The sequence below is a fragment of the Nicotiana tomentosiformis genome, chromosome 8 (assembly GCF_000390325.3).
Source record: "Nicotiana tomentosiformis chromosome 8, ASM39032v3, whole genome shotgun sequence".
NCBI classification, from domain to species: domain Eukaryota; kingdom Viridiplantae; phylum Streptophyta; class Magnoliopsida; order Solanales; family Solanaceae; genus Nicotiana; species Nicotiana tomentosiformis.
The window spans coordinates 16,944,358-16,969,220 of record NC_090819.1 but is presented as its reverse complement, the minus strand read 5'-3'; the positions used below and the strand labels follow the sequence as shown (position 1 = coordinate 16,969,220).

Below are 24,863 nucleotides of genomic sequence, written 5' to 3'. Positions count from 1 at the left end.
ATGTTATTATTAAGTGGATCGGGGTTGCCCGCCTGCAGCAGGCCTTATAGGCTTTATTATTAAATGGATCGGGGCTGCCCACCTACAATAGGCTAGAATGGCTTTATACATTATTATTGTTCAGGATCGGGGCTGCCCACCTGCAGCAGGCTTTATTGGCTTTATTATTAAATAGATCGGGGCTGCCAGCCTACAGCAGACCTCATTGGCTTTATTATTATACCGATCGGGATTGTCCGCCTGCAGTAGGCCATATTGGCTTTATATCACGCTTGGGCTGAAAGAGACCCTCCGAGAGTCTTCACACACCCCCAGTGAGCATGGTCGACTTATAACGCTTGGGCTGAATGAGCCCCTCCGTAGTCTGTGCACCCCCAGTGAACGTAGATGATTATATATATTCGGGATGGATTTCCCAGGGCATGGACTTGCTTTACTTACTGCTTATATATATGTTTGCGATGGATTTTCCCAGGCATGGACTTGCCTTACTTATTTATATTGTAATGAATTTACCTGGACATGGATTTTGTCCGTATCATTTACATTTGGGGATAAATGACCCTAGGGCTGGATTGGCCTTATACAGTATTCGGTGATTGACTGTCAGTTGATGTGTATTTATATACGGGTTGGAACACTCTGGGCTGGATTGGCCATAAATAGTACCGAGTGACCAGATAATTTGTGACCAGTATTTATATGAGGTCTTTCTACTGAGATATCATATTCCTCATATCATGTAGTATTGATCTATTTCAATTGTACTGAGTTTAACTGTTAAATTTAAAAGCATGCCTACATTTCGTACCATTATTTATACTGGACTGTAACTGCGGAGCTCTTCATTGCTTTCAGCCCAGAGGTTAGTCTTGTTACTTATTGAGTTAGTTGTACTCATACTACACTCTGCACCTCATATGCAGATCCAGGTGCTCCCGGATATGGCGGCTGCTAGATTTCGAAGTTAATTCTATTGGGGACTATCAAGGTAGTTGCTTGACGTTCGCAGACTTAATTCCCTTCCTGTTTAATTTTTGTACTGTTCTATATTTTTAGACAGTAATTTTGTCAGTCAGACTTTGTATCCATATTAGATGCTCATGTACTCGGTGACACCGGATTTTGGGAATGTTATATTTGAAATTGTGAGTTTCTTCCGCTGAATTTAATTATTTTATGCTCAAACTTAAAAGATATGGTGGTTTGTTGAGATTGTTGGCTTGCCTAGTATTGAGATAGGTGTCATCACGACAGGTGAGATTTTGTGTTGTGACAAGTTGGTATCAGAGCTCTAGGTAACATAGGTCTCACGAGTTATGAGCAGGTTTAGTAGAGTCTTGCGGATCGGTACAGAAACGTCTGTACTTATCTTCGAGAGGTTGTCGAACCCTTAGGAAATTTTTACTTTCTTGTATTCTATCGTGCGAAATTGATTCATCTTGACACATAACTCTTTGAATACCTTCCACGCATTTTGTATGTGCATATGAGCGCTCGGTATTAGCTGTGCATCGCCGGCTTGTGATTCTATGAACGAGGTTCAAGATGTGTATTCTGTGTTTTGCTGATGGGTCAGTCTGGAGGACTTGAGACCAGGTTTAGACCGCAGCTTAGGCTCGGTAGCTTCAGTTGTAACCTATATATTTGGGCTCATATGTCCGGTAATGTCCCTACGAGTGGAATTTGTGGCTCGATAAGCGGTAGAATGGCTTTGTGATGAGTATGATGTAACTGTGGGATGTGTTAAGACGATTTGAATGTGACGAGAAGTGTTTCCTTGAAATGTAAAGGAAGGCCATTTGGTGCTTTATTTTCGTTTTGATGTGATGTACAATCTCGAGTGTGAATGTTTTGAAAGATCTTTCACGTTGTTAAATTTTGGGAAACATCAAATTCTCGTGTCTGGTTAATGAGTTTGGACTCAGATAGATTAAGTGATTTCATAGTAATAGTGGCTGCGAAAGGGTATAACAAGATGCCAATTTGAGACTAAGCAGGTGGGTTATCTCCTGTGGGGTAATCTATGTAAGTGTATTCCTTATGATATGAATAGAAAGTTTCTTTTCTGCCAGCGGGGCGTATGTGTTGAGACTTGAATTTGAATCTGGTTGAGAAAGTTGACTTGAGTATTAAGAGAATGAATGCGAGATTAGCGGATGACTGGGTATTTTATGGTTGGTGTATCTTGAGCTTGAGAAGAATTTTCGTTGAACTGACTGCGGTATTAAGGCAATAATAAAGCATGGGTATTGTGAGTTAATCTATAGCTTTGAGCCAAGTGGGGGAATCTGCTATTGACAATTCAATTCATGGTTATGTGTCAAATTTTTTTTGTTTTGGTCTGAAGTATACTTGGGAATCAAAGATGACTTGCAGAGGTGGAGTCTGAGAATGACTTGAGTAAGAAAATTTTTGGATAAGGGTCATATTGCGCTTTATGAGTATATGAAAAATCATGGGATGAGTAAATTGTTATTTATGAATGATGTAGTGCGCACGGAATATGAATTTGATAGGTGGTATTGAAGTAGAGTTACTTCTTTAAGTGTTGTTGTACTAATGGGGCACGTATCTTTTGGCCCATTTTGGCGGTGTAATATGGATTTGAATAAAGGGGGTGACTCTCGAGAAAGTTTTAACGGATTTGAGATTAATATGTAACAATTGAAAATTTTTGGCAGATTTGTTTATGACTAAAATCTGAGATTTAAGTTGGATGGTGTCGAGACTTGTGGTATTTTTGTATATTATTATGGATTTTATATTTCGGTATCAGAAAAGTGAATAAAACGGCCTTAGACTCAAATAAGGTATTTTTAGAGTGGGGGTTTCGGTTGTGGTACTTATAGGGGTAATTATGATGTGGTGAGACTCTACAGATATTTTGGTGGCAATATTCTTGGATTTTGGTAACCTACGTGATTTGGTCGAGTTAGAGGAATTTAGTTCTAATAGCTTGGTTATGTGTAGATGGATTTCAAAGTATTCTTGATGGTTTCTACCATGGTTTGAACCAGATATTTTCTACTGGTGTGGGAAACGTGTTGTGTATTATGATTTCCTCCTAGAAGGAAGCAAGAGGAAGGTTTCTAACTAACCGGGTATATAATTTGCTAGTGACTCAGAGTTGATAATGGGATTCTGGTGCTTGTCACATGATGGCATAATAGATGTGGTGTGTTGTGCGGGATTAGGGTTTACATGTGCAAGGTGGCAATTCAGTCTTGAAGAAAATGTAACGAATGTTGGACAGCATGGTCAGTTTCAGATATTTCGATGAATGTTATAACTGCTCGGTAATTCCTGAGAAGGGTGCGCATTTCAGAAGGCGCGTTGTGTTTTGACTTACGGATGTTTATCGGTATTGCAGTACTCACCTAGTTGATAGATTATTGATATTCAAATTATTGCTATGTGGCACGGAAGAATTATGAAAGTATTCCTCATGGGATTATCGTGCATGAAAAATGTGTTAGTCATTCGAGTGCTAGAGTTGGGATCAATTACGGTGATTCATGTGTGTGATGAATTTGGAGACTGGGAGTTCTTAGAAGTATATTGTTTCAGGGTTGCGACCTATTTGAGGTGTCTATTTTATTTAAAACTCGGTGGAGGCACTAGTTGCGTTAATTATTTGTGATGGCTATGCGCTATGAGTGCGCATATATGTGAGGTTTGAGCCCATGTGCGGGTAATAGATCAAGTATTCATACTCGGAAGAATGCTTAGGCTATTATATTCCTAGATTTGACTGTTAAGCATAAAGTTATAACGTTTTCCGTATTCGTACCTTTGTTGAGAACTATCTGGGCTATACTTGAGGTTACAAGGAAGATGATTCCCTAAATAAATGGGGCAGTTACTAATTCTGCATTAAAAACAATTGTCGATTTGAAGTGTGATAGCAGACTTTGCACATGCTTACGCTATGACGTGCTATTTATACCAATCTAGGAGCATGTGAATCTTATTTTATTTATCATATACATGTGTACTTATTTGATTGCTCCTCTATGATATGCTTGGACTAGAGGCCTGTGACCATGCCAGGCGGATTATGTTATTGGCACATGAGTTGTCTGTACGAATCCATATACTGATATTATTGGCACGTGAGTTGTCCGTGCGGGTCCAGATATTGATATTATAGCACGTGAGTTGTCCGTGCGAGTGATGTTAACATGAGCTCTAGAAGAGCGGGTTACTGTTATTAAATTTGTGTCTTGATTCTACTATATATAATGAGCTTATAGCATTAGAGTTGTGGTGGTGCCTGTTGGACTTACAATACGAGTCTCTACTTTGAGACATCTTCCATTTTAGGTACAAGGTTGCGCAGTTGTGAATTAAGTTATATTGGTGTGGCATGTCAATAGGATAGTTGCGTTTAATAATATAAGGTCATTGGACCTAGAATGGATACTATCAGGTTTGATTCCGGTATATTGGGAGGATAATATTGAAAGTCGGCTTAGGAGAGGATTGTGGTTCTGGTTGGGGCGAGAGAGCTCCATGGCTAGTTGATCTGATGACTGGTTATGAGTTTTTGATTGTTATTTCATCATTGGCAGTATACGAAGATTTTGGAATGAGGTTCTGTTGAATGAAGGGTTTTATACTAGTACTTGGTTGGTTTTGAGTAGTTACTGTGATCAGAAATGGTGTTACGAGTATGCGAGTTGTGTAGTATGTTATGCGATTGTATCTGAGATTATGGCTAAGGCGTAATACAACTTATTAAGACTCGTACAGTGTGTAGATGTGAGATTCAGGCCTCGAAACGAATGTTTGGATGTTGGAAATTGGATTCCAAGGTTAATGAGCTAAGGCTAAATTAGTGATTTTCAGTTATATGGTATTGTCACGCCTATACAATATAGAGTGACGTGGGATCACCCCCGGGTATGTGCGTAGTAAGGTGTAATAGTGATTTGATGGCTTGAAAACAACTCTTGGCACGTTCGAGGACGAACGTATGTTTAAGTGGGAGAGAATGTAACGACCCGACTTGTCGTTTTGAGTAATTACTCTCCTTTATACTATTTGAAATCTTGAATAGCTTCATATGATGTATTATAACGTGTGTGAATCGCTGATTTTGATTTTTCAGGTGTTTCGGGATTAGTTCGAAAGAATGAAATTCATGTTGGAAGCTTAGATGAAAAAGGTTGACCGGAGTTTAACTTTTGTGCAAACAACTCCGGAATAGAGTTTTGATGGTTCCAATAGCTCTGTATGGAGATTTTGGACTTAGGAGTATGTTCGAAAAATTTCTTGGAAGTCAGTAGTTAAATTAGGCTTGAAATGGCTAAAATAAAAATTTAAGTTTGAAAGTTTGACCGGAGAGTTGACCTTTTTGATATCAGGGTCGGAATCAGATTCTAAAAATTGGAATAGGTCCATTATGTCATTTATGACTTGTGTGCAAAATATGAAGTCAAACGGACTTGATTTGATAGGTTTCATCATCGAATATAGAAGTTGGATATTTTTAGTCGGTTTCGATGTCGTTTCTTCAAGATTTAAGTGGTATCACATTGAGAAAATGAGCTAAAAATTTAGTTTTGATTGAAGCATTAGATCCATATTGAAATTACGGATCCATAGCAAAAATAATCGTTGAATTCAGACATCGTATGAGAGAGTTATGCCTATTTCCGTGTCGGGAACGATTTTCCGTCGCCGCGAGCGCCCAGGGTAGTGTGGGGAGCTAGCCCCAGTGCTGAAAATTTTTGGGATACTGGAAATGGCGCCACAGGTAGAACGCTACTTATGGTGCTCGAAAATGTCAGAGGCTCTATAAACAGGTTTTTTGGCCATTTTTGACATAAAAATAGTTGGGGAGCTCGGTTTGGACGATATTCAGAGGCAAACTTCACAAAGTGGACTAGGGTAAGTGATCTTAACTTGATTTGGTCCATTATTCATGAATCTAACATTATTTCCAGCACTTATTTCATGATTTGGGTGATTAGAATAGAAATTTTCCAAAAATTGATTTGAGGGTTTGAAGGCCGAATTGGAGTCGGAATTTAGAAAATTTTATATGTTGGACTCGTGGTTGAATGGCCGTTCATATTTTGTAACTTTTGTCGGGTTCCGAGACGTGGGCCCTACTGTTAATTTTTGAGTTAATTTCGGATTTATTTTTGAAATTTAGCATTGTCATATGGAATTGATTCCAACACCTCGTGTTGATAGTATCAAATTATTTTGACAAAGATTCGAGGCGTTTGGAGGCCGAATCGCGAGGAAAAGTCTTATTGGAATAAAAAATTGCTCGGATTGAGGTAAGTAACACTTCTAAACTTGGTTCTGATGGTATGAATCCCCGAATTTGGTATGATATGAATTTTTTGGAGGTGACACATACGATAGGTGACGAACATGTAGACGTGCACCACAAAAAGTGTGTCTTGAATAAATCCCGTGAAGTAGTAAAATTAAAGAATCATGTTATTATCTGAACATGTGGCACGTGTTAGAGGAATTAAGCTGAGGCTAGTAATAAAGATCATGTTTAGGCTATTTGCTGATATTTTAGGACTCATGGGGTCGTGATGCTGTTGAATTAATTGTTCTAAAATATACATTTCACACTCAGTAATAACTGTCCATTGTGAGGATATTTATGGGATTGAGCTGCGCAACGCAGCAGGCCATTTGGCTTTATATATGTTATTAGTAAGTGGATCGGGGTTGCCTGCATGCAGCGGGCCAGGATAGCTTTATACATTATTATTGTTCTAGATCGGGGCTACCCGCCTGCAATAGGCCTTATTGTCTTTATTATTAAATGGATCGGGGTTGCCCGCCTACAGCAGGCCAGAATGGCTTTATACATTATTATTGTTCTGGCCACCTGCAGCAGGCCTTATTGGCTTTATTATTAAATGGATCGGGGCTGTCCGCCTGCAGTAGGCCTCATTGGCTTTATTATTATACCGATCGGGACTGTCCGCCTGCAGTAGGCCATATTGGCTTTATATCACGCTTGGGCTGAAGGAGCCCCTCCGAGAGTCTGCACACACCCCCAGTGAGCGCGGTCGACTTATAACGCTTGGGCTGAAGGAGCCCCTCCGGAGTCTGTACACCCCAAGTGAGCGTAGATGATGATATATATTCGGGATGGATTTTCCCAGGCATGGACTTCCCTTACTTATTTATATTGTAATGAATTTACCTGGACATGGATCTTGTCCGTATCATTTGCATTTGGGTATAAATGACCCCAGGGTTGGATTGGCCTTATACAGTACTGAGTGACTGACTGTCAGTCGATGTGTATTTATATATGGGTTGGAACACCCTGGGCTGGATTGGCCATAAACAGTACCGAGTGACTGGATAATTTGTGACCAGTATTTACATGAGGTCTTTCTACTGAGATTTCATATTCCTCATATCATGTAGTATTGATCTTTTCAATTGTACAGAGTTTAACTGTTAAATTTGAGAGCATGCCTACATTTCGTACCGTTTTTTATACTGGACTGTAACTGCGGAGCTCATCATTGCTTTCAGCCCAGAGATTAGTCTTGTTACTTATTGAGTTAGTTGTACTCATACTACACTCTGTACCTCGTGTGAAGATCCAGGTGGTCCCGGATACGGCGGCTGCTAGATTTCGAAGTTAATTTTGTTGGGGACTATCAAGGTAGCTTCTTGACGTCCGCAGATTTGATTCCCTTCCTGTTTAATTTTTGTACTGTTCTATATTTTTAGACAGTGATTTTGTTAGTCAGACTTTATATTCATATTAGATGCTTATGTACTCAGTGACACCAGATTTTGGGAGTGTTATATTTGAAATTGTGAGTTTCTTCTGCTGAATTTAATTATTTTATTCTCAAACTTAAAAGATATGGTGGTTTATTGAGATTGTTGGCTTGCCTAGTATTGAGATAGGCGCCATCACGACAAGTGAGATTTTGGGTCGTGACACTTGTGGCCTAATGTAGTGCTCGTATTTGTAATGTAGTGCCCTTTAGCGTAGTAAACTGTAGTGCCTTTAGCGTAGTATCCTTGTAGTTATTGAAATTAATCATTTAAGTATCTCTTATACCCAAAAATACATCAAAAAGCTGATAGTTCAAACACAAACTTTGTCCAATTCCAGTCAATGATCATAAGAAAATAACATGAGAAAACAACAATATTTTCCGGACTAAGTATTGTTATATGAATATTTAATAATTAAATATTGTATAGTTATAAAAATTAATTATTTAATTTTATTATAGTTAAAAATAAGTGAGTCATAAAAAAAATATAATAATAAAACTAATATATAAAATAATAAAACTAACATATAAATTAATAAAACTAACATATACAATATTAAACTAACATATAAATAATAAACTAACATTTAAAATAACATACTTATTGAGTTATAAATCGGGAAAATTTTCTCATCATGAACACAAAAATTCAGGATGCCTTGGCGCTACTGGGCCTCAAATATCGAGCCCGGAACCCATATGTGAATATTTAATAATTAAATCTTGTATAATTATAAAAATTAATTATTTAATTTTATTATAGTAGTGAGTCATAAACAAAAATATATAATAAAACTAACATATAAAATAATAAAACTAACATATAAATTAATAAAAATAACATATACAATATTAAACTAATATATAAATAATAAACTAACATTTAAAATAACAGACCTATTGAGTGATAAATCGGAAAAATTTTCTCATCATGAACACAAGAATTCAGGATACCTTGGTGCTACTGAGCCTCAAATATCGAGCCCAGAACCCATATGTGAATGTTTAATAATTAAATTTTGTATAATTATAAAAATTAATTTAATTTTATTATAGTAAAAAATAGGTGAGTAACAAACAAACATATAAAATAATAAAAATAACATGTAAAATAATAAAACTAACATATTAAAGTAAAATAATATAATTAATATTGTTCAATTTACAGTAGCCGACATGGAGGTTCTGCCTTTGCATCTCGGACCTGCCACGCTAGAGCTATTGTTGCTACAGGGCGAGCATAGGTCGTCCTACATATGGGAGGGACAATTACTGGCCCAGATATTCCGCGCCAGGAGAGTAGACGATATGTGGGACTTTCTTAGGGCCCACTCTCTCCATCCCTGTATAGTCAGACGCCTCCACGATAAGGGTTTTTATAGGATTGTGGAGATCGGCCGGCTGCAGCTGGATTGGTCGTTGATCACGGCCCTGATAGAGCAGTGGCGACCAGAGACGCACACATTCCATTTGTCCATTGGCGAGGCCACTATCATGCTTCAGGACAGGGAGGTCCTGTATGGGCTGCCCGTTGATGGACACCCTGTTGCTTTGCCGAATTCCATCAGAGAGTATACGAGTTTGCAATACCTGGAGATGCTGCAGCGGCTCACCGGTTTCCAGCCACCGGATGAGACTTCATTGATTGGGTCCAGTCGTCTGCAGTTGACGCCCGTCCGACAACATTTGGAGGTGATGCACGCTGACATCACAAATGATACACCAGAGCTTCATATTCACCGGTACACGAGGTTGCTGTTGTTGCTTATGTTTGGAGGGGTTTTGTTCCCGAACACTTCGGGGAACCTAGTTAGCTTGAGATTTCTTTATCATCTTGAGCAGCTAGATGATTTACATTATTATAGCTGGGGTATTGCTGTTCTCGATTACTTGTACAGGCAGATGTGCCGGGCGATCATGGGCACCCAGCGAGACGTTGCAGGATTTTTGCCGCTGCTGCAGGTGAAAACATAGTCGAATACTCTCTTCATTATAACATACCTAGTAAAAATATACCTTAAATTTTACGTCCATGTTGTATATTAGTTTGGGCCTAGGAGCGGTTCCTGCAGTTGCAGCCACCTCTACCACCCTTAGCTCCGGATACACCACCTCCGATTCTCCCTTTAGCTAGGAGGTGGGTTGATAGGCGAGGATATGGATGGGAGTACGAGGCTCGACATAATCTCCCCTATTGCAGGGATTTGTTGGATTTGCTAGAGGGCGCACAAGTAAATGTATACCTAAGTTTACTTGGCATGGCTTTATATGTGTTGCGTATACTCACTTTTTCTGTTTTAACTTAATAATTCATTTGAAGGCCATACAACGACGAGCTAATAGCTGGCTTGCCCGATTATTGCTCGACCGACCGAATTATGTAGAGCTCTTCCGTCTCGTTGATGTGTCTCGATAATGTCGAGCATCATGCCACCAAGCGAGTACTTCGCCAATTTGGTCGCCCACAGCTTGTACCGCCACCGCTCGCTTGGCATATGACACATTACTAGCGGGATGATCGTTCTAGGGTTGACCAGACACATTACTAGAGGGTGCGGTTGTTTGGACTGCAGGGAGCAGCCGCTTTGCATGAGTATGGCCGGCAGGTTATCGATCTGGCTTCCTGGACATTGAAGAGAGCCCGAGATGATGAGGGATTAGGACATGAGGCTGAGTATGTGGCGCTAGAGCAGTACCACCGTGGGCCACCAGTGGAGCCGGAATATGGTCGACATGGCAGGCGTGCCCAGATAGGTAGGGGTGTCCCACGAGGTAGGGGTGTCCCACGAGTGTAACGACCCGGCCGGTCGTTTCGGGAGTTATAGCCCTGTTTTCCCCATTTCTGCTTCTTTATGTGTTATTTAGCTGTATTGTGTTATACAAGGTTGGGTTGTTCGGGTCCAGAGTGGTTTCGGAGTAGAATGAGATACTTAATCTCTTATTTAGAACCTTAAGTTGGAAAAGTCAACCGGATGTTGACCTATGTGTAAACGATCTTGGATTTGAATTCTGATGGTTCTGTTAGGTGATTTTGGACTTAGGAGTATGTCCGGAATGTAATTTGGAGGTCCGTGGTAGAATTAGGCTTGAATTGGCGAAATTAAAAATTTGGCGATTTTGGTCGGTAGTGGAAAATTTGATATCGGGGTTGGAATGGAATTCCGGAAGTTGGAGTAGGTTCGTAGTGTCATTTGTAACGTGTGTGAAAAATTTGAGGTGATTCGGACGTGGTTTGGTTGGTTTCAGCATCGGATGTCAAATTTAGAAGTTTAGAAGTTATTAGGCTTGAATCCGAGGGTAATTTGGTGATTTGATGTTGTTTTGAGTGATTCAAAGGTTCGACTAAGTTTGTATGTTGATATATGACTTATTGGTATTTTTTGTTGAGGTCCTGAGGGCCTCGGGGTGATTTTGGGTGATTAACGGAACAAGTTTGGATATTGGAGGATTGCTGAAGCTGGAACTCAGCTGTCATAATCGCACCTGCATAAGCGAGCGGGATATCGCAGATGCGAGGTTGGAGGAACTGGGCAGAAGGCGCAGGTGCGATGAAATTCCCGCACCTGCGAGGCCGCAGAAGCGCACAAGAGGTCACAGGTGCGGACAATGTCGAGCTAGGCTGGGTCCGCAGGTGCGTAGGATAGGTCGAATATGCGAGTCCGCAGATGCGGATAGGTGACGCAGAAGCGGAAGTGAGGAAGTCAGGCAGTGGCCGCAGGTGCGAGGTATTTTCTGCACCTGCGTGGTCGCAGATGCGGAAATGGAGCGCAGGTGCGGAGTCTGGGCGTTTAAGTGACTTGCGCAAGTGCGGTTGTTTGGACTGCAGGTGCGGTGGCGCAGAAGCGAGACATTGTCCGCAGCTGGGAAAAGCCTGGGCAAAAACCATAAATAGAACCCTTCGCGCATTTGGTTCATTTCCACCATTTTCAAGTCGGTTTTTGGAGCTTTTGGAGTGATTTGTGAAGGGTGATTCAAGGTCTATCAGTGAGGTAAGTTGCTTGAGCCTTAATACTCATATGTATGGTGATTTTTCGTTGTTTAATCATGTAATTAGTGAAAATGAGGGGTTAGGGCTTGGAATTTTGGAGAGTTTAATTTAAGGATTTGAGGGACCAAACGATGTTGGATTTTGATAAATTTTGTATGTATGGACTCGCGAGTGGATGAGCTTCCTAGTTTTGTAATTTTTTTCAGATTTTGAGACATGAGCCCGGGGGCCGGGTTGAGCCAATTTCGGGTTTTGGGCTAATTTGATAGTTTTTCTTATGGAATTCATTCCATTAGCGTATATTGATGGTATTGTACCGATTGTGAATAGATTCAGAGCATTTGGAGATCGATTCGAGCGGCAACAGCATTGCGGGGTAGAGATTTGACCGTTTGAGGTAAGTAACGATTGTAAATCTAGTCCTGAGGGTATGAAACCCCGGATTTCATATCATTCTTCTATTTTGAGGTGACACACATGCTAGGTGACGGGCGTGTGGGCGTGCAGCATTGGGGATTTGTGACTTGGTCCATCCCGAAGCAACTGTAAAGTTGCATATTTTGTTGAAACTATATAATACTTATATGTTTTAGAAAGTGTTTTTGTAAATTGGGATGAATGCCATGTTTTGGGCCTTGTGTCAGTGCTGTTTGGACCCTTAGGGGCCTTTTTTTTTACTATCCTCTCATTGTTTTCGATTGCAAATCTATACTCAGTCATGATTATGCTTATTTACTGCATAACTCAGTTTTATTACTCTATTTTGATGCATATAAATATTGTTTTGGGTTGAACGCCCTGTTTTTACTGAAATGCCCGAGTGGCTTGAGAGGTTTATGACTGAGTGAGGCCGAGGGCCTGATTTGTGAGGATATTTATGGGATCGGGCTGCACGCCGTAGCATGTTCGATATAGGTCAGGGGCCTGAGTGATTTATTCCATGATTTGGATTGATATAGCGCTTGGGCTGAAGGAGCCCCTCCGGAGTCTGTACACACCCCCAGTGAGCGCAGGTACCTACTGAGTGCGAGTGCCGAGTGCTGAGTGACTGGGAGGCATGAGTGATTGTGAGGTATGTCGAGTGGCATGAATGATTGTGGGGTATGCCCTAGAGGCATGAGTGACTGTGAGGTATGCCCGAGAGGCATGGGTGACTGTGAGGTTTGCCCGAGGGGTTGTATATGAGTGATGTTTTTTCGAGGGGCTGTTTATGATTTCATCATTTTTGCTCAATTTTGCATTGAGTCTTTGTTTAAAAAATTGTTGAAACATATCTTTAAATGATTTTCACTGGAACCGGGTTTAAACGAGATGATTTGATTCAATCACTGATTTTTAAAGCATGCTGTACTTTACTGAATTTTTGTGATATGAACTTGATATGCTTTATTGCTCGTCACTACTGCTCAGTCTTTATTTATTGTTGTTATTTACTGAGTTGGCGTACTCACGTTACTCCCTGCACCTTGTGTGCAGATCCAGGTATAGCTGGGCATGGCAACAGTTGTTGATTATTCTGCTTGCAGATTGTTTCGGGGATAGCAAGGTAGCTGCTTGGCGATCGCAGCCCCTGCTCTTCTCCCTCTTATATTCCTTTAGTTGTATTTAGCTATTTTCCAGACTATGTTAGTCTTGATATTGTCAGACAAATGGTAGTAGATGCTCATGACTAGTGACATCCCGATATTGGGTTTTTCCTTTCCGCACTTTTGTTTGATTTGAACTTCTTTACGAAGGTTTTTTTATTAAATAGCAATAAAAATATCGGTTTGTTTTGAAAATGAGTCGGTTTGCCTAGTTCCACGATGGGCGCCATCACGACAGGGGTTAGTTTGGGTCGTGACAATGAGGTAGGGGTGTCCCACGAGGTCGTGGGGGTCGGCAAGGAGGTGGTCCCCAGCAAGGGGCCGTTGAGTCACCTGTTGAGGATGTTAGAGTTGATCAGCCGGGTGACCACCATGAGCCAGACCATTCTCCCAGAGATATGCCATCATTCAGCCTTCAGCTTACTCCAGGGACTTCGCATGTGACCCCGTCAGCTCCATTATTGATCGCGGGCACAGCCATTATGCGACAAGAGTGGGATCAGTATTTTCCTGACCCATCGACCGTCGTTGATGATCATCCGACACGATATGTGGATAGTGGGTGCCGACTGAATTATGGCTCATCATCGAGGGATGCTGAGAATCTTTCATAGGTGCAGGTTTGTTTGTATTACTATTATTTATATTTATTTTTATCTCATTGATTAGTCATAAATATCTAAATATTTTTTTAAAGGCTTCATCCTCGCCCATCACGGAGGCCACCTTGTGCGATACTGACATGGCTGCGACGGATGATTATATTCAGGAGCCTGACGAGACCATAGTAAGACAATTTAAATTTATGTGACTTAACACGTACATTACTAATACATAAATCATAGACTAAAATATCTTATTATTTTGTAGGTTACAGCTGGATCAACGACCCCTTCTACCGAGCCTGCTAGCCCTACTGACGATCATGCTGCAGCGCATCCTTCGATAAAGAGACGACGGAATGAGGATGATCCTGATAGTGTAGCCAGGCGGGATGGGATGCGCCTCAGGCCAACGGCTACTTTAAAGCACACAGGATGTGGGACACATTGATTTTTATTTTATTTTATGTACATATGACATTCAGTAAATAATAGCAAGAATTTTTATTGTTTATATTATATGAGCATTATATTTTTATTTCTCCGGTTCTTCGTTATTTTAATGCTACAACACAAACACAAACATAGCAACTTATTATAATTTAAATTTAGTACAACTAATGAAAATATATGACACAGAAAACATAAAGATAAAATACTACACTCACCACATACATGTATTTGTTTAGTCACTACCGCCTATTATTCTCTACTCCAACCACTTAAATTTCTCTTCCAGCCTATTTTTTTCTTCTTCCGCCTCTTTTAGTTTCTCCTGCACTGCCGCAATTTCTCGTTGCATTTCAGAGATCGAGCGTTGGTATTCACCGTTCATATTCCAAATATACTGCAAACATGATTTGTAGTATTCCTGGTTAATGGGTTCATCATACCATTCCTAAAACATACATTGATTTCCATCATTGCGTCCAAACAATTGTTGACATATCCAGTATCTGCGCCCAATATTACCATCTGACCAACATGCCTTCAAAATCGCATGTTTGCCACAATAACACCTTGGTTGGTCATTGCGTCCAGACATTTGTTAATGCAAGAAAAATAAAAAATTTATGGAAAGTTTTGCTATTTGTTTTGGTTAAGCACAGATAATAACTAAAATGCGCTAGTTATTTATAGGCAAGATAACACACATAATGTAGTATTTCACCGCACTATGCCTCGTGTGTTAAAGATTCTCATCGGCATTGATGTCATAATCACTATTCTCTTTCTGACTCTGTGCATCTGCCAAATCCCGATTAAATATGTCGTCTTCGGGCAATTGAGTAAGGACAGGACCTTCAGGATGCTCGTTTTCACTGCACAACCAACAAAATAATGAGTTACTCAAATTGATAAATACTTTACATATAGCTATATCACTTCACTTACAAATCGTAATGTGTTGACATCCCATGATGGACATTATCCTGTTGGTGATGACTCCCGGATGGACCACCATGATCCAATACATCAGAACTAGGCATATTCTAACTAGGCGTTGGTTCATAACTTGTAAAATTCATATCTGGCCGGTACCCCCTGTGAAATATATGAGTGTTAATATAAATTCAATACAGAAGTAATAAACATCGTAATACAAAGGAAAATTGAAGTTTACCACTCGTCTTGTGGATTATGTAAACTAAGAGAGAAATTATTTCCTCGCTCCTCATTCGTCCGTGGAGATAAGTTTAGATTAGGCCAAACTCTTTCAGCCGGAACCTGTTCGGCTAAAACTGCTCCAAAATAACTACTCGATGAGTGAGGGATATCCCTGCTTTGCGCAACCTCATTATTGCGAACGTCTTCAACCTTGACGTACATTTTCAATATTTTTATCACAAGAAATTTCCGGTATTTATCCGGAATGCTCAAAAAATCTCTCAGAGTTTCATCATCCTCGATGTTAAACTCAGCATAACAAGCAACCCCTTGCGGAGTGACAGAATACGGATATCTTTCGGTTACTTTAAGGTTCACCGAACGTTTGCTCACACTCATTTTTTTACATAACAACGATACCAATGTATCGTACTCCATTGTAAGTGGCAACTTAACATGACACTGTGGAGATAAACTATATGTTACTGACTTATTCGCCACCACAACCGCACCCCCTCCCTCCCCCCCAATATAATGAAACCCTTATTCTTCGCACTTCAGACATTATGACAAAATGCAAAACAACTTAACGAAGAAATATTTCAGAAGACTTGAGAATATTTGTGAATGGATTTTTAGAAAATCCTTAACCTCTTTAAATAAGGTAAAAACCAATTCGGGGGTACAATTCTTTTAGGTATAGCACTTTAAATAAGGACGCTATACCCAGTTGAATTATTGTTATGTCAGTTAAGCCCAGAAGAATTATTGGTGGACCCACATAATATGTATAGCGCGGTAAGGAAAGGCGTTATATATAGCGTCTTTTAAAATGGCGCTATACCTTAACGGGCAAACGACCGTTAAGGTGTAGCGCCCTTTAAAAGGGCGTTATACATATTTTGGTCTCTATATTTTTTTCCACACATTTTAGTTCTTTGAGTCCAAAAGAACCACATTTTGGTTCCGGACTCTCCAATAGTTGGGTGACTTTCATTTGATTGTAGCATTGGTTAACGTGAGAACTGGCATGTTGGTCGTCCTCATTCCCAGCAAACTGCAGCACACTCAGCTCTTCTTTCCTAATTTATTTTGCAGATTGTAGATACCAAAGCCAAATGATTAAATTGATTTCATGCTTTATGACCCTTTAATTAATTAGCCCATATTTTTTTATTAAAAATCTATTATTTTCTTAAAAAAATAAATCTCTTTTGTAGTCTTTTAAACTTTTAAATGAGCAAGTTAATGTCACATTAGATTGAGATCTTGAGTTCGAGTCTTATTTATCTAAAAAAATATTGTACGGCATGACCTCAACGGGATTGATCTTGGCGAAATGTCCCCAACATAGTTCTTTAATATTTAAAGTTTAAAACTCTTGTTTGGTGATGGAAAGTAGAAAATTGATGATCCATTATTATGAAAATCATTTGAATGGTAATTTATGCTTAAAATTTTTAGTTCAACTATCAATTTAGTGATTTACCGTAAAAAGCTCAAATTATATTATTGGACCTTTGAAAGTGTTGTAGAAGACAAAATAAATCTTTTTGATTTGATATTATTTGACTAAATTGGTGAATGGGGATTATTTCTGTTAGTTTATGGAAGTTTTGTTTTAAATTGAGAAATTTTCACAAACCACTATTGTTTAGTGGTTATTAGCTTGCTATAACTACCATTTACTAAATTACTTCCTATAGCTATGTTTTCAGTTGTTATAGAGTGTATTCGATGTATTTAAGCTACTGTATTCATGAATACAGTAGAAAAACTCGATGAAAAACAGGGGAGTCCAGCTAAGCAGAGATTGTATTCGACTGTATTCGCGAGCTGTATTCGTGAATACAGTAACGTAAATCTGCATAAAAAAGGGTCCTTTCAGCTGCTTAAAAACGGTAAGTGAATCAATTAATGCGATAGACTCCTAATATAACTCAATTATAACACGCAGAATCTGTATTTCCAGTTATAGAAAATAATCCTAGCCGAAAAATATCCCAAAACAGAGCAATCTCTAGATATTCAATCCTTCCTTTCTTTGTTGCTATCGTTCGTGAAAGTTCTGTTTACTAAATAAAATTCAAAATTCATACAATTATATACAGAAATCGGTATAATTCGATTTTACATATGGCAAGTTTAACCGTGCTACTGCATCACTCTCGCAAGTGGAACAGTGAGAATAACTATGTCAATTATTCGATTGAGGGGATACTGATAAAGGAGTATGCGTCGTACAATGATTTGGTTGCTTCAATTTTGAAGCAACTCGCCATAGATTTGAGCTCAAAATCAATTAAAAGTGTATACAAAGTGGAAAAAAATTGCACGCCAATGGAAATACATAACGACATGGGTTACAGGGTGTATATAGAGTTGAAAAAGAGAACAGAGAATTCGAGATGTATCTTTTGTGTATAACAACAATGGACAAAGAAGTTGTAGTTGGAGGTAGTTTAATTCAAGGCGACCTAGTGCAAATACATGAAGCAAATCAAAGGTGTAAATTTGATACAAATGATACACTTTCTCTTGATTCTGTCAATTCAGGTGAACCAATTAAGGTGTTCGAACTGGAAAGGGATTTGATTATTTCAAAAACTAATCGAGAGGTTATAGCTGGACAAGTATATAAGGATAAGGCTACATTGAAAGAGGTGATGGAGGATTATGCAATAGCTGAAAGGTTTCAATTCCGGGTTGATAGGTCTAATGCTATCGGGTTTGGGTGTTCTTAATTACAACTTGTTGAACATCATGTTATATTCAATTGTATGGTTATGTATTCTGAATTTTTGTATAATGTATTCATGGCAGAATATTTTAAAAATACAGCATGTATAATATATGTATTTCATAATATATTATTTCCTTCGTTCTATATCTCTTTTATTAGTGTTTATGTAATTGAGTTTTCTGAAACAATTATTGGATATATACATATTTAACACGGTATTCACATGTATATATGTATATTTTGTAATAATGTATATATATGTAACATTGTATTCACATGTATATGAATGTATTCTGTAATCATGTATACTGATCGTATGTATTACGTAAATGTATTTGCAGCTATACATTATTATATATGTCAGAGGATTGTGAATGGAGATTTAAGGCTTCTAGCATTAACAAATCACAAATGTTCAAAGTTGGAGAGTTTAATGATAAGCATACATGTCCGTTGAAGGATAAGGTGTATGAGCAATGTCAAGCAAGCAGTAGCCTTATCGATGGTATGATTAGGTCCAAGCTTACTAATCATAAGAGGAAATACACTCCAAAGAATATAATTGATGATGTGAAATCAAATTTTGATGTAGATATTAGTTACATGTTGGCGTGGCGGGCTAAAGAAAAAGAAATAAATTTTTTGAGAGGTGAACCGGCTGATTCATACAATAAATTACCAGGGTACTTATATACAATGGATATGACATATCCTGGTTCGTACATTAGAATGGTAAAATCATCAAAAATTGAGATCATGTATGTGTATATATCTTTGTATGCTTTTATAAAAGGGTTCGATCATTGTAGACCCATTGTGGTAGTGGATGGCAGCCACCTAAAATCGGCATACATAGGGACATTCGTCTCGGCCAGCACGTTGGATGGTGTAGGTGAGTATGTTAAAAAAAAAAAAAATATATATATATATATATATATATATGAATTATAATAAAATTTGTTAATTTTACTGCCTAATAAAGATTGAATGAAATTTTGTTAAGATGTATGCAATTGTATTTACAGGTCATATAATGCCACTAGCATATGGTGTTGTTGATTCAGAGAACGATGTTGCTTGGTCATGGTTCTTTGAGCAATTCAAGGAAGCATATGGTGAGAGGGAAAACATGTGCATCGTTTCAGATAGGAATGAGAGCATTATCAAATCTGTATCGAGAGTGTATCCAATGGTACCACATTTTGCTTGTATATGGCATCTATGGAACAACGTATATAAGAAATCCAAAAAGAGTCATTCAAAGTTGAGCAAGATATACTTCTCGATGGCAAAAGCATATACTCAGGATGAATTTGATAGTCTAATGGAGAAGGTGGAGAAGGTAGATATTCGGGTGAAAGAATACTTGGAATTAGCTGGATACAAAAAATGGGCTAGGTTGTATGCACCTGTTAACCTAGGATGGACCATGACATCAAATATTGCTGAATCAATCAATGTCGCACTTGTATCAGCAAGAGAATTGCCAATATACGACTTCCTCGAAGAAGTTAGGAAGATGTTTGGACGTTGGAATTGCAGCAATCGGAAAGAAGCTTCGCACACGTACACAAAGCTTGGAAAAAAGTACCAGGAGATGCTTACTTTGAATGAGGCAATGTCTATATATATGACTATAAGTTTTTTTTTTTTTTTTGCTTTAAGTCCTTGTATCATGTATTTAGACCTGGTATAACATGTATTTATTTCTGATACAATTTTTACTATTCACATACGGCATGGTCATTGTATTATAACAGTTGTGCATGTTTTCTGTTTTATGAATTGTTTTAAAAATTGATCATTATATGTATACATTACTTGTTTATACATTTGCATTTCATTGGTTGAATTCGGTAGTTTTGTTTCTAATCAGATGCATTTCCTAAGCAGATAGACTATATGTTAATGTATATCACTGTATTCATTAGTTAAATGTGATCATCTTTAATAGTCTACCAGCCTAAATATAGACTGTATTCCACTGTATTCAATATATTTCATTGTATATCACTGTATGTCATTGTATTTTATACATACATACATATATGTTTGTATTTCATACAAATATATATTATATTTAGATTTATGAAAGTTAAATAAAAGTTTACTGCTGGATATTATTTTTTATTGTATACATCTATACTGTATTTAATACGTCTATTCTTTGAGATATATATGACTTTTTAAAAATGTTCAAAACTTATAGTTCTATATTTAAATATAGGTTGTACCATCGACTGAATACTTGCATATGGTGAACGATGAAGGAAGACATTACACTGCTTGCCTCCTAGAGAAAAAGTGCAGTTGTGGGCGGTTCCAAGTTGACGAATTATCATGCCCATACGCTTGGGCTGTCTTGAAGAGCAAGTTTCTAATGCTAGAAGATTATTGCTCAGACTATTACAAATCAAAGTCTGTTGTAATGACATACGAGGTGCCCTTGTATCCGCTTCCTGACCGAAATGAATGGAATATACCAGCACATATATCAGAGGAAGTTGTCTTACCACCTAAATGGAAAAGACCTCCTGGAAGGCCAAAGAAGAAGCGCGATAAGTTGTTCAGTGAATTGTTGCAGAAGAAAAATCAACATTCGTGTAGTATATGTAGGCAGTGAGAACATAATAAGCGTACTTCTAGAAATGCTCCACGTAAGAATTAGTTCATGTTCTGATTTGTATTACTGCAATAACGATATGTCATAGATTCCTGTGACAATTTGAATAATACATATTGATTTATTGGTGTATTGGATTATTGCGTGATGAATATTTTTAGTACAGTTAGTAAAAATATTATTTAGTAAACTGCTGAATACATACTGCATTTATTTTTTTCAATAAATATGAATACATGCAGGTGAAGTTATATCTGAAAACATATATACAATATACTGAATACATATAAATACAAACTACATTATATGTACACTACAATCTGCTAAATACATATGAATACATAATGCTTAATATATAGTAGAATATATATATGAATACATTATGTAGATATATTTGAATATATATGAATACAAACTGTAGTACATATACAGTACAATCTGCTGAATATATATGAATACATATGAATATATACTGCATATATCTGAATATATATATACAATATGCTGAATACATATGAATACAAACTGCAGTTATATATACACTACAATCTGCTGAATACATATGAATACATAATGCTTAATATATATTGGAATACATATGAATACATAATGTAGAATATATTTCATATTTTTTAAGTCTGGTCAAAATGAAGTGAAGGCTGGAGAAATGCAAGAAGGGAACATGGACTTTGCTGGAGAACTATCAATGACTCTTGTTGATGCAAGGAAACTCTCTTATATCATCTATGGTATGAATTTGTTCATCTATCATCAGTGACATCACTCTTTCCTAATTCTGATTTTTGCTTCTTTGTAACACTAAAAACTTGTCAGTTCATTCTTCATATTCTTTTAATAGTAAAAAAAATATTGTGTACATATTCTAATCTGGTGAAAGAAAAAAGAAAGAAGGTATTTGTTTGAAAATCAGTCGAAGATCAATGTGACTTCCATTGCATGAACAACTACTTTGAATACTATATACATCTAATGACTATATTCCATAGTTTACTAAAGGATTATTTTTAATAAACTGCAGAATATATACTGCTTATATACTTTGAATACATGTGAATACGTACTGCATATACATCTGTTGAATACATATAAATACAAACTGCTGAATATATACTGCTGCACAAAATAGTGAAACAATGTGAAACTTTGAAATTATAAACTGCTGAATAAACACTTTGAATACAATGCATAAAGTGAATACATGAGTTGTTCTTAACAGAAGATCATCTTTACCAAAATAATATTCAAAAAACTATATTCACAGAAAACTATATTCACCGAAAATTATTCTAAAACTATCTTCACAGAAGTATCCGAATCTGTCATTCATCAAATAATCTTTACGGGTGCTTCATTGTCGCTTATGGCATCAGCGTCTATCTTCCGCATAGCATAGTCCCAAAGAAGGGCACCATATCTTTGACGGAGTAAATTGGCATCAAATGTTGTTTGTGGAACCAATCCATAAGTGCTCAAATATTCTGCGTATGTCGCGACATGCAACCCACAATCCCTGAAAATGTAGATTGACATAATTTAATAAAACTCATATTATTAGTAATATAAATGATACAAGAATACAAAATGAAATGAATTCATACATGCTCCCAGCCATTTGTTGAGGCACATTCGAAATAAAAACAACTGCAAAGGGATCAGTTTGTGCCTTGTCATTGTATGGTGGTTCACGAGACCAATCTATTCATTGCTCATCTCTGTAGAAATCACTGATCGATAGGTATAGAGGTACAAGCTTAGACATCTTATCTATCTTAGTACGCACATAAACATCATGGCCTGCTGATCGGTAGGAGTCATATACGTTGATATATCTCTCCTTAAATGAGACAACTGCCAATATCTAATGAAGTTTGTCTTTGTGTTAAACTGAAAATCTTCAGCGTCACTAACACAATTGAGATCAGTGGCTACCGCAAATTCCCTGATTGAGAAGCATAATTTTGTACCATTCACATATATTGAAAATGAATTATCATGGCTTTCTTCCAACTGCAGAACCATAAAGCACCTGAACAATTGATGTTGAACCTCATAGTGCTTCATTTCGATGAAACTTCCAAAATAAGTATTACAAAATAATTTGTACTGCTCTGGTGTAAGTTTGTCTTTGAGGTCGGAGACTATGTCTGTGTTAGTGTAGGAACTGATATGTGGTGATACAACATGCGGGTGTTTAACAAAGAGTTTTATTTCCTGCATACAATAAAAATTAAAAAGATAAAATAAATGATTGAAAATACAGATGAATACATATATTTGGAATACATAACACATTCATGATTTACAAACATAATGTATTGATAATTACTACAAAAAATAAGAGATATGAAAATGAGTGTTGTTCTAAATACAACAGAATACAGTTGGCTTGAGAATGATGATGAGAACAATTAGTTGGAATACATCACTAAAGCTAGAACAACATACATCTAAATACATCTAACTACAATAGTAAAAGTCACTGTAATAAGTATTTATCAGTGTTGGCACTATTGAATACATATAAATACATCAAAATATAAAGAATAAAAAAAAATAATGTATATGGTAATAATCAATGTATGAGGAATAAATTACATATAAAAACATCCATGGTTACCTTTTCTCTCAGTGTTTCCGAGCTAATTCCTGTATCGACCTTTTTTCCCTTAACCCCTGAATCGTCATCTATAAGTTTTCTTCTCTTTTCTGCATCATGAGTGTTGATTCTTTCGGAAATTTCTCAAATTGGGCTTGTTTCGATGTATCATTGTGTATTTTTGTTCTCTTTTCCGCAACTGTATTTGCTGTTGAACCTGCAAATACATGTTCCGCTTGAGTTATTTGCAAATCGAAAGATGGCCTTTCGAAATTGAGTGCTTTGGTCGGTATACCTCGGATAACCCTATTGTAAGTAGTTGAATCAGCTATTGAAGAAGAAATTCTGAGTTTTCTGTAAAAGCATAATAATGGTGATTATTTCTAAAAATATAGTATAGAGATACAGAAGAATAGAGATGCCAGCGAAAATCTAACAAGTTTAACACTTACCATAACTTTTTTGAGCAATCAATTTTGAAAATTGAGAGAGAGAATGGAGATGAATCAGTTGATAATAGTGGTTGTATTCGTGGGGAAGATACTGGGTTGGGAGAGAAATAGTGGAGGGAGATCGTGAGTTTAGCAAAATTGTATACAATACCGGTGTTATTGGGAGAGAAAGAAAAGCAAGTAGGAGAGAGAAATATATTTCACAGCGTATTTAATGGCTTAACAGTAGGAAGTGACCATAAATACATAATTTGCTGTAAAACCTTAAAGGTAGCTATAGAAAATAAATTTTTAAAAAGGTATTTATTTATAATAAATAAGGTGTAAAGGTTTGCTATAGGAGGTAAAATTTTCTTTTAAATTTGAGATCATTTAGAGCAGATTTCAGGTGTTTGATCAAAATTGAAGTTGTAAATACGAAAAACATTTTGTTAAAACAATAACAGATATGTAGAGTAAATATAGCAAAAATTCTACTAATCCAGTATAAAAATCCCTGAAGAGCAAATTCATGTCAATCTGATAGACTTTGATAAATAATTTAACACATAAATAGAATAAATATAGCATAAACTCTATAGGAAGATAAACGCTGAATAGCAATTTTGTACCTTTGCCTTTTCTGCCTTTTTTTTAACTGCAAAATGAATAGTTAGATAACTAATCAATGGAATTTCCGAGATATAATGAGTAATGACATTATCAAAATCCAGTTCTCAAATCGAACAAATTTCTAATTTCTATTATAATTAAGGCCAATGAAATGCAGTCATGTTCTCATAAGAAAATATCTTAGAGTCCGCTTCCACCTTCTGCCACCATTATTTTTCTTGCAATGTTTTCTCCAACTTGTTTGT

The 24,863-nt window shown here is 37.2% G+C and overlaps 1 protein-coding gene across 1 annotated transcript; it reads left to right on the top strand.

Annotated features, from left to right (window-relative positions):
- The first annotated feature begins 18,003 nt into the window (after nt 1–18,003).
- On the top strand, nt 18,004–20,937 carry LOC138897124 (uncharacterized). The gene is made up of 5 exons (XM_070183082.1): nt 18,004–18,028; nt 18,128–18,263; nt 18,656–19,206; nt 19,340–19,929; nt 20,542–20,937. The coding sequence occupies exons 1-5, from the start codon at nt 18,004–18,006 to the stop codon at nt 20,935–20,937; spliced, it is 1,698 nt and encodes a 565-aa protein (XP_070039183.1).
- The last annotated feature ends 3,926 nt before the right edge of the window (nt 20,938–24,863 follow it).